The 11,784-nt window shown below is 39.0% G+C and overlaps 1 protein-coding gene across 1 annotated transcript; it reads right to left on the minus strand.

Annotated features, from left to right (window-relative positions):
- Positions 1 to 8,347: 8,347 nt before the first annotated feature.
- LOC145442993 (kelch repeat and BTB domain-containing protein 12-like) lies at positions 8,348 to 10,914 on the minus strand. The gene has a single exon (XM_080321001.1). The coding sequence runs from the start codon at positions 10,284 to 10,286 to the stop codon at positions 8,673 to 8,675; it is 1,614 nt and encodes a 537-aa protein (XP_080177127.1). The 5' UTR covers positions 10,287 to 10,914; the 3' UTR covers positions 8,348 to 8,672.
- Between the last annotated feature and the right edge of the window lie 870 nt (positions 10,915 to 11,784).

An 11,784-nucleotide genomic window follows, 5' to 3' on the forward strand; every position in this document is an offset into this window, starting at 1 on the left:
TTGGACACAGTGATTTGTGTAGGCTACTTGAATCTGAATCGAGTGTTGATTGTAATGATTTGAGTGGAGATATGATTTACAAGATATTTGAGCAAAGTACAGATGAATATCAAGAAATTATCCACAAACGCAAATCATTAAATCCAAAATAATGATGTGAAGTAGGTAGCAATGTTTTGTAGTCAGCATACACAAGTGACCTTCTGGATTTAGATCACATAAGAGTATACATGCGCTGTAGTAGTAGTTCTCTGCTATAAAAGTGTAACTTATCTGCAACGCGAACTTTGCATCCTAATCCAATTATGTAACGGATTTTAATGAAGCTGTTTATAAAAATGCGCCAGCCTCACAGTGACTCTTGATGAGCCTATTAGATCATTAGCGTAAATTGTATCTGAAACTACTAATGCACGAAACTAGATTTTCGGATTACCCGATGCTGTTAGCAAGGCATTTGGGAAGCAGTTACTTGTTACAAAACACCATTCGGATACAGATATATTGGTTCTGCACAATTGCACAATAATTTATAATAAGAAGAACATGGTGCAAGGTGTTACTATACCACTAATGATATAAATACACTTGAGGCATTAAGTGATTTACAAATATTTTTAAAGAGTGGGCTCAATGTCTTTGGTGATTTTTACACCTGCTCTAGACAATGTACATCAGGGGTTCTCAACTTCCCTTGTACAACGGCCGCATTTTTACAAATAAAGACGCTGCGGGCCGCAGAATATTATTATCATGTATTTGTGGGCTACTATTAAATTTAGGCTACTATAGCCTATTTAACAGTCATATACTGGCATTTAGTACATTTTCATGCATTCTGTAGCATTAATGGACAGCGTTTGTAAGTTTACATTGGCTGTTTATTTGTGTGAGAATATGTATCTTCCAGCGGCGCAAGTAAATCCCCATAGGGAGCCTGCATTGCATTCGTTTCCAAGTAGGTATATGCACCCCAAACCATTCCAACAGAGAACTGAACTCCCTGTTTCATTGCGTGAGTGAGCAAGTATGTAATAACGGTCACTCTTTCGTTACAGAGGCCATCATCAGCTCTGAGTGACATGAGAAGAAGTCTGGTGTTCGGGGTCATTTCTGAGCAAACCAATCAACCCTTCTCCTTTCCTTCCATGGCTGATGGAGCCCTGCACCAAGAGTTACAGGAGTCAGCTTTGTAAATTTGTTGTTTTTCGCATTTCCTCTGCAAATATGTCTACTCTGATAAAATGCACACAGATAATTAGCTATGCCATATCTGTGGAGTCAGTGGATTCGTCCAATGCTAGGCTAAAGTAGTCTACGCGGCAAACGTGGTTCAGAAAATACGAGAAAAGATTGACTGGCATTGCTGTTACTCTTCTGGTCACGGTTGAATCACACAATTGTAGCTTCGAAATTTGTCAGGTCATGTTGGCCTCGCTGCTAAGTTCTGAAAACAGCTAATATTCGCACAGTACGTTGAAGTCTTATTGAAATCACACCCTCTCTAGCAGATTTCTTGGGTTTAGCGATATTCTAAGTAATTTTGAAAGATGCGTCTATAACGTCGCTTCCAATTTTAACAATGCCCGAAATATGGATTGCTGGGCTTGCCACCAAGCTAGCTTCGTTTTTTCTAAGATCAGGCGATATGTGAAACTCCAGAAGAAACAGGCGTAGTATCATTTCAAGCTTTGACGCTTCGTTACGACAACTGACAACATCGATTTTCCATTTAAATCTGGGAAAGCAAATTCATTGCTCGACGAAGAGTTACAAACCCAGCTTTTGACGTTCTCGTTTCTAGTACTTGTTTCTGCTCAAACCATTCACGGTGTGTAAAACACTTTTTAAAGTGTTCTACGCAGCGGGACTCTCTTGAAGCAAAGTGCAGTCGAATACCGATTCAAAACAATAACAATCTAAACTTTAGCATAGGCCTATATCAAGAAACCAGAACACATCAAAGAATGAGTAATCAAACGAAACAGACAGCGCGATAAGAAAGCTAAGTAGCTAAATTAATATGTAACAATTCTGTGCCAGTATAGTAATTGCTTCCGTAATGAAAGATGTCACGGGCCGCAAAATAAACGTCTGCGGGCCGAAAGTTGAGAACCCCTGATGAACATCATCATAGTATAAGATCTTCATCAAAAGACCAAATATCCGATTCCTTGTAACAACAGCACCTAACTCTTCCTGCATAACATATAACCATTTTGTCCATTCTAGCACAGCGGCATTTAAGGCTTAAGATAATAGCTACACCAGGGGTGTCAAACTCAAATTGCGTCGCGAGCCGGATTCAAGCCTTCAAATCGCTCGTGGACTGGACCAGTCATCTGATTCAAAATGTTACCTCGTGTCCTTGCTTTTCACTTGAATACATCACAAGCATATATCATAGATAATACATGGATCATAGGGTTTTCAAAGTAGCAAGTCGCAACACCTTTATTCGCGAACAATCAAATTCGCAAAAATACGATGATTGTCCAGTTGAATACAGTTCAGAACCGCTAAAACAGTGGCGGTAACGACGATATAAGTTAGCATATTCCATGTTCCCTTTGATTTAGTCGTAATCTGGCGTTAGCCCTGCATATGCATTATGCATTGTGAGGAATACAACATATTTAATTGGAAACGCGGACGTTGTAATTTGGTTTATTATTATTACACCGCGAGTCTGGTTTCTCTCTCTCTATGTCTGGGGATCTATTGGGTCGAAAGCAGTGCGTCCATCGATGTTTCAATTATATATTTGGGCAGCTAATATATCTTCCATGTAAACTGCATATAATGGTTCCGCATTGGCGTTTTCGCTTCCGTGAATAACTACTTTTTGGTCCATATTTGTATAAAACTCTGAAATTAGTGTGCACTTTTAGCCTTCTTGAAACTGGATGTTAATTTCACAGACTTGTTGTTACTAGTGGTAACAGCTAGAGTGAAACCACAGCGCCATAGTCGGGTGGTTAATGGGAGCTATAATAACATGGAAGTATTTCCTGCAAAATTCTCGACATTTGTTGTAAATGTGCTCGAAAATATAAGAATTTTTCAAGCGATTCAGAATCGATTTGTGGGCCGAATGAAATCGTCTGGGGGGGGGGGGGGGGAGTCGGATGCGGCCCGTATGTTTGACACCTTCGAGCTACGCTGTAAATTCTTAGGTATCCCGCGATACAAGTATACATTAGGGTTGTTCAGATTTGAAAAATTGTAAGGATATTTCGATGCTTGTTACCCAAATGATGGTTTAGTACATAAAAACACTTATATGAGCAATTTTGGTCATCTTCGTCGTGATCTTCTATCCCCGAAAAGCCCCCAAAGATGCACGGGGCAATTCTCCTTACTGCTTGATCGGTAGTGTTGACCATGTCACTGGTTTATAGCTTTTGTGACGTTATCATTCGAAAACGGCCATGTAGAGACGAGATATTGCAATAAAATAGATATGTTTTCAAAATATTATTTAAATGCAGTCCTGTAAAGGCCACATCCATCTCAGTTTTGCTCAGCAAAATCTGTCTGTCATGCTCATGGGAATCATGTATTAGTTGCACTATTGACATCGGCTTGATTTAGATCGTACATTGAAGAAGCGCCGTTGGGTTGCAATTCGTGAACAAATACTGATATTCCCAGCTAGTTTTCAGCCATAAGGTATTATTCAAAGGTATGTAATGCCAGTCCTAATAATTTTCTCAACTTCAAATCATCTGTAAAATACCGAGTTATCTTATTTTATGGTCGACTGCTATTTAGTTGAAGAAAAATGCCTGAAACAATGCATAAACACAATGTTCAGCGCTTGCCTTATAGGCATTCTTGTCCTATTCCATACGTTGGCAACCTCTTCAACAGTTAGAAGGACACAGTCCTGCGTTGTGGTAGTTTCGGGGCAATTTTCTTTCAGATAGGGCGGATGTAGTAGAACCTCATCTAGAGTCGGTAACTTGGAGTGACTAATACACTCAGATAAATATCCGATCGAATAGTGACCAGAATATGAGACCAGATAGTGGGCAGACCTGAATCTTGTTCATGGTTGGTCCGCAAAACCCATATCCCCTTTGTTTCAGACATTCTTCTGCAACTGAATTGCAGTCTACCATAAAATAAGATAACTCGGTATTTTACAGATGATTTGAAGTTGAGAAAAGTATTACTGACATTACATACCTTTGAATAATACCTTATGGCTGAAAACTAGCTGGGAATAGCAGTATTTGTTCACGAAGTGCAACCCAACGGCGCTTCTTCAATGTACGATCCAAGTCAAGCCGATGTCAATGGTGCGACCAATACATGATTCCCATGAGCATGATAGACAGGTTGTGCAGAGTGAAATCGATATGCATGTGGCCTTAATATGACTGCATTCAAGTACAATGTTGAAAACATGGCTATTCTATTGCAATTACTATCCATACACGGCCGTTTTCAACTGATAACGTCACAAAAGCTATAAACCGGTGCCGTGGTCAACATTACATATCCAGTAGTAAGGAGAATTGCCCCGTGGATCTTTGGGAGGTTTTCGGGGATAGAAGATCACGATGAAGATGTCCAAAATTGCTCATAAAAGTGTTTTTATGTACTAAACCATCATTTTGGTCACAAGCATCGAAGTTTCCTGACAATTTTTCAAATCTGAACAACCCTAGTATACATGTAAAGCATAGCCACGGTGTAAAGTGCTATATGATTCGAGTAGCTCACGATCATGACAGGCGCGCCCTAACACAAAAACGAATCACTTCAATCTATTCAAACATAGCAACCGTTTATACGGCGTAAAGCTACAGTGTAGATCGCTATGGTCCAAGTATTTCTCTGCCATGGCCGCCTCAACAAAAATAAATCTTTGTCATCTATTCAAGCATAGCAAGCGTTTATTCAGCGTAGCTACACTGCTAATTGCCATAATGATCCAATATCTTCTCACCATCACCCTGGCGATACGCCTCAACAAAAACAAATCTTGCTTTCCTACTTGGGGGTTTCCCTCTCGTTTTTACGCTCAATAGACACTTACGTGACCTTTGACACAAACCAATCAGGTTGCAGCAGGATGTAAACAAAGAACAAGGCCGGGCAAGCTTACTATGAGCTCTATGGAAAGGGTTGAAAAATGAAGGTTTTAAGAAAAATTACATTGAATTGGGAATAGCTGGCTTTGGTGAATGGTAATAACGTAGAGCTAGTATGTATTTGCAGTGTTTTAACCTACAATAAACATGAATGGTAGCAAGCACGCATCAGCATGGTATGTCCAAATGAGATGATTTCTGACAACTTTTCGGATGAAGCAACTATTGCTGTATTATCCTTTGTCGTTTAATATAGGATTGTCGTACCAAATAGAATGTATGAGAGAAATCTTGAGTCAGGATAGGTGGGTTATTCATTATGTGGGCTCGCTGTTATATGCGTTCTATTTATGGAATCGTATATGCCATATGCTACAGTCTGTATCATTATCTAGCAAATCACTGTTACACTAGACCAGGGGTGGGCAAACTTTTGAGCTCGCGGGCCACATTCAACATCTGAATCCATTCACGGGCCGCACTATATAAAATGGGATTATAAACCAAAACGCGATATTGGTATTTGATTATATAGTGAGGACATGGAGACAATATATGTGCTTATTTAAAACAAAACAAACATAGCTTTGATGATATCGTACACGCGTCAGAAAGATAGTTAGTGGCGGGATTTCATAGACTGGTCAACCTAACCAATTAGTCAAAACTATAGAGATGAAAGTCGGTTGTACCGATTCTTAGAACAAGATTGAAATTTAAATCTGTGAGCAGCGATCTGTTCATAGATTTACTAATTTCACTTTTGGTTCAGTTCCAGGACACACAATCATAACCATGTTAGCTTCTACTATGTGTAGATAAAATATAAATGCCTCAATTCTACGCATAAAGAGATCGAATCTACCTAAGACACGCGCGGATCGGTTTTTATAAGCACGTCACTGAAATAATGAAAACTGGAGTGACCAATCTGAAATCCCACTCGTGATCCGAATTATGTCAATCTCGTTTAGGATTTCTGTGATGTTTAGCAGTTGAAACCTTTCAAACTGTGTGGGCCTTGAGATCGAGCTGTCACGCCAGAAATTGAACATAAAAATAAAATAGGAAGTATTTACCTTAGAACAGTGGTTTTCAAACTTTTTAAGACACGCCCCCCCCCCTAATGATGGTGAAAGATTTCGCGCTCCCTTATCGTCATATCACAAAACGCAACCTAACAGATAATTTGATAGCATGGAAGGTTACGACTATGGTTGAGAGATTTTGAAATGTGTAAATTCAGACTAAATACAGAGCAACAATTGTGAAATTGTTGGTAAATCGGGCGAAAAATTGTGTCAGTTGAGCTCAGCTTCGCGCCCCACTTCTGATGCTTTCACGCACCCCAGTTTGAGAACCACTGTCCTAGAATTATCATGGTGAAATATACTAAGAGATAGTTAAATGAAGTCCCTGCATTATTTCGATTTTTAGTACGCATTTTATCATTATTCAAAAAAAGTTTCTTTAGACTCTCGCGGGCCGCACAGAACGGTGTTGTGGGCCGTATGCGGCCCGCGGGCCGTAGTTTGCCCACCCCTGCACTAGACACTTGTCTGCATATTCAATAATTATATTAATATAATATATGTTAGGCAACATGATCCGTTCACAGCTGAAATCGTCATTTTTTGTTCTAGCTCATGTACGGATAAACACTCTGCTAATAGCCTGTGTAACTTGGAGATTGCCACCCAGACCGTTCCTGTGTGCACTTGTACCTTTCCCAGAGCCGGTCACATTCATGGAAGAATGCATAATCTGGATAAAGGCATGTGGACTTCCTTGGAGTCATCTGAATTCTCATTTTATTAATAAAATGACGTATCTATTATTGTACCAGAAATATTGAATCGTGACATAATTTAACTGAAATGCAGTCACGCCGCTTGCATTCTTGATGCCACAATCGACTTATTGTGTGCCTCATATTATTCCGCTCCAGTGTTGTTTCTTGATGGTGTGTAATGGATTGAGAAGCTGAGATTGTGTAATGTATTTAGGTCTTCAACATGCCCTGAATTAATCCTAAATAATTATCCGCCAATCTACCTACAATGCGCTTTCAGAATCGCAGCAGACTCCTTGATCACCTAATCAGCAAGCAGCTGCTGTCGTGATCATTGAAGCATAGCCGATTGTCCAATCAAGATCCCTGGTTTCGTGATTACTAGTCTTCTCACCGTTCTATGGGCGGTTGCACTCCCATTCTTCGGCAGCTGCTTTCAAACGCTTTGCACGAAATCTTATCGGCTTTCCTGCGAGCTTCGTTTTGGTCCATTGTTGTTTTTTATCAATAATCTATAGAATAAGACATTACATCGGAGCATTTGTAAGATTTTCCAAATTATGGACAACCCTGTCGGCCAGTCTAATATGTGTTGATAGCTACCTCGACACCAGAGATAAGCTAGAGTGGAAAGTAACACTCGTGTAAATATTTGCAATTTGAATACGAACAAGCCATTTGTGGCACAGAACTTCAGAATAACGCGAAACAATAACTTCATATTGTTAATTTATTCGCTAAAAGCTTTTCGACTGACACTCATCAGTAGCGAACGTCAGTGATAGCTGATAGGGTGGATCAAATTCGAAATGTAAGAACTAGTTTGTGTCTATGACATAATAATGACAAAAACAGACAACAATACGGTAGCTTTCTAGGTGGAAATGGATGCTGCCACAATTTTTCAAGCTGTTATCTCAAATTCGAGACACTGTTACAAACACAGATCTATGTTATTGTAACATTTATATGCTGCAATCCTATAACTGCAACTGCACACAGTAAATATTGCATTCAGTTTACTATATATATATTTTGTGTACTGAGTCACAGTCAAAGTCTAATAAAGAAAGTGCATCAGATCAATTCCAAAAAGTGTTAAAACATCAATCAACTGCCAAGAAACAAACACCCGATACAAATTTCCTGCCAAACTCAGATGAAAAATGTTCTGTCGTTGATACTATGGTATCTGTATGAAATATATATCCATTCTATGCATTCAATTTGCAATTGGGTGCAGTGAGGACGGTTAACATCTATATCAGTGTGGCGTTACAACACCTACTTGTACTTGAGTACCAACGCCGAATACTTTGACACCTCTGCACTTCTGCAGTCTGCACATTGTGTAGCCATAGAATCCATAATTATTAATCTTGTCGACAAAACCTAACTGCAAAACTGAGCTGAGACAGGCTTGCACACTAGAATATCAATAGTTATATATCTCTGAAATAGAAAAATGTAAAAATTGACTTGCAAGTAAAGGAAGGGTAACATACAGAGTCAACATCACTAAATGAAGCAGCAGGTGTACGAATGATAGTTCATTAACATTGCAACACCGCTCAAAGGAACACAGAACGACTTAACAGAAGAGAGAGCGACCCCACAATGACATATCAAAGCACTTTAAAGTTTCATCACAACCGAAACTTATTCCATACTCAAGAATGCATGTTTCAACAGTACTCAGACTTTTCAGCCCGCGTTAAAATATCTCAAGTCCTCCTAAGAGTGGTGCGGCCTTCAGTTGAAGGACCAGAGATGTACTCCTACACCTTGACCATTGCAGATCCACAGAGTTCAAAAGATCGACGTGCCTCTTTTTTGATGCTGTACCATTTTTTGTTCAATAAATTGTACTTCTCGATACAATCAGAGTCGCCAAGTCTATCCACTACAATTATCCAATTGCCAATGAGATAAGTCGTATTGAAACTATGACAAAGATTCGTAGATGACAATGAAGTCCACTGTGCTGAAGTAACATCGTAACATTCCACGTCATTGATCATCTCATTTCCACTCCACCCACCGGTCACATATATCATTTGATCGACTGCAACAGTACCACAGCCAAATACAGGATATCTCATGGGTTCAAGATCTACCCACTCTGAAGAGGATGGATTGAATCTGCAGAATGAAGAAACTTGAACACGATCCCGAAACCCTCCGATACAATAAACAGAATCATCCAATGACACAAGACTTGCATGACAAATTGGTGTAGGTTTGTTTGGCAGTTGGAACCATCGATTCACCGAAGGGTCATATCTTTCCACATCAGTAGATTCAATGCGATATTCTCCTATTTCACTTCCACCAATGACAAATATTGACCCGCACAATGACACTGAGCAAGGATCCGTCCCGTGTTCACAAATCATGTCTTCCATATTTTGCCATTTTGAATTAGTTCGTTGAACATTGAGTCGATAAACGGATTTACCTTTGCATAAAATGTAAACATGTAAGTCGAGGAAAATTGCTGTAAAACAATTAAAACGCCTAAACCCAGCATTGTGGAACTTGGTTATTTTCTCCGAAACTGGATCAAAGGACCGAATACAATCTGTTTCCTCATCAAAAAGAATTATTAATTCGGTTGTTTTTACCAGTTCAACCGATGCTTCCTGAAGATGTCCGCTGATCAACTTGTTCAACTTATAATCATTCCTGATAGTGGGGTTATTTTCTAGAAGATGTTGCAAAAATGTTGGGGAGATTTCATCGAAGTCAACGAATTCAAGACATTCATACAAATATTCCTTCTTCTTTTCACATGTCTCGGTCCATTTGAGAGATAATTCTAGTTTTTCTTCCTCCCATAACTTTGCTTTCGTCGACTTCAAAACACTGATGAGGTCATTTTTTTCAACGCTGACAAATCCGGCTTGGTTTGCGATTTCCATAATATTTTCTTGTAAAAATATTCTGCATTCTGAAGAAACAACATCCAGTCCATAAATATCACCAACATTTCTTGTTGAGAAGAAATTATCGATGGTAACTGTATTAACCAAAATATCGGATATTGTATGCTTTATACCTTCCAACTGCATCATGATTGCGACGTGAAGAAGTTCAATCATTTTTCCATCCGGAAATTCAATTTCACTGGAATATATAGAATCGATGCAGATTTTGACACATTCGGAATCAACATCTTTAAAAACGACTCTACTCTCTCGACTCTCTTTAGTGTCATGTTTCAACATGGCTCTGAAATAATCAGAGCCAGCCGACAATATATTTTTGTGGGCGTAGTAGACGTCGTTTCCAACTTCAATAGCAAAATCACAATGGTCCTTATCTTCCTTCATTCGATTTAATTCCACCATCATCTTCACAGCATGTTGCTCCACATTCTGACAAAGGACCATGATAACCAATCACCTTTAAGGGCTATTTAAGAGAATTGTACTGTCTTGAAAGCAAATTTGATTTATATCACCAGATATTGAAAAATGAGGAGTGGAGTGGTAACCAACTACATTTATATTGATTGATAATTTCTCAAAAAGTGCAGGCAGGTGCAGTACTGCTACAGTGCTACATATCATGCATAAACCAGAGAGAGCAAAATTAGAAAACATATGTCCGAATAGAGGCAATACAATAGGGGAGAGGAGGCCAAGATGAGACCCTTTTCTGTTATTTCAATGCCACTCAAAGAGTAATGCCTTCTGAGGATTAATTTTGGTACCAATGGAAAGCCCCGAAAAAACAGCCCCGAAATTCTACTTGACGAACTGTAAATAGCAGAAAGTAAGTAAGTAGATCACAAAACATTACGAATTAGAAGTAGAAAAAATCAGATATACTTGAGTAAGTACCAGAAGTAGAGGAAACCTACTTGAGTACTTCGAAAAAGTAGAAGTACTTCGTTACTGACTACCTCTGGTGATACCTGGGTGAATTCCGGGTACGTTTTGTTTTATATAGCATGGGAGTAGCGATGATTCTCCAAGTTAAAGTAATAAAAAATAATAATAAAAAAATCAAGAATTGTGTGAACACAAGACACCGATTCCATACCGTAGAGTGGTGATACAGCTGATACAGAGCTGATACAGCTTTATATCCACAAGGCCCTGTTTATGACTATGGCTTGAGTTATACTAAATAACATACTGGATTTCTTGGCCCTCAAAAATCCTTTCTCAAATATCTCAACTTACCTCCGCGGTGAAGGTAAGAAGAGTCACCAAGCAATTCTTGCTCATTACACCACCAATTCATTACAAATTATGAATCAACTAGCAACATCATGAATAAAATATAATAATCATGGAATCATTCACTTTTAAAAAGAATTCGGACATCATACACGAATTAAAATGACATCGAAAACCAATTATCTATGGGATCCAGCAACAATAAGAGTTTCGCTATTATTTTGTCTTGTAATGTCAGATCTGGTATTCTACTAGATCAGGGGTTCTCAACTTCCCTTGTATAACCGGCCGCATTTTAGCAGCAAAATACGCTGCGGGCCGCAGAACAATATTACCTTGTATTCATCCCTACTATTCATTTTAGACTATTGTAGCCTATTTACCAGTCGTATACGGGCATTTAATACAGTTTATGCATTATAAAGCATTAATGGACAGCGTTCGTAAGTTTGCAGCTGCTGCTTGTGAGAATATGTATCCTCTAGCAGTGCATGTAAATCCCTTCATGGAGCGTGCATTACATTCGTTGCCAAGCCGGTATATGCAACTTCAAATCCTTCCACCAGAGAGCCGAACTCTCTGTTCCAATGCGTGGGCAAGCAAGTATAAAATTACGATAACTTTTGCTTTACAGACGCCATTATCACATTGAGCTCTGAGTGATATGAGAATAAGTCTGGTGTTTGGGGTTATTTCTGAGCAA

The sequence above is a fragment of the Botryllus schlosseri genome, chromosome 1, assembly GCF_051294905.1.
Source record: "Botryllus schlosseri isolate E-star chromosome 1, Bs_hap1, whole genome shotgun sequence".
Taxonomy (NCBI): domain Eukaryota; kingdom Metazoa; phylum Chordata; class Ascidiacea; order Stolidobranchia; family Styelidae; genus Botryllus; species Botryllus schlosseri.

Bases quoted from the DNA above. Each gene is read 5' to 3' on its own strand.
- LOC145442993 (XM_080321001.1), bottom strand. From the start codon at position 10,286: ATGGTCCTTTGTCAGAATGTGGAGCAACATGCTGTGAAGATGATGGTG.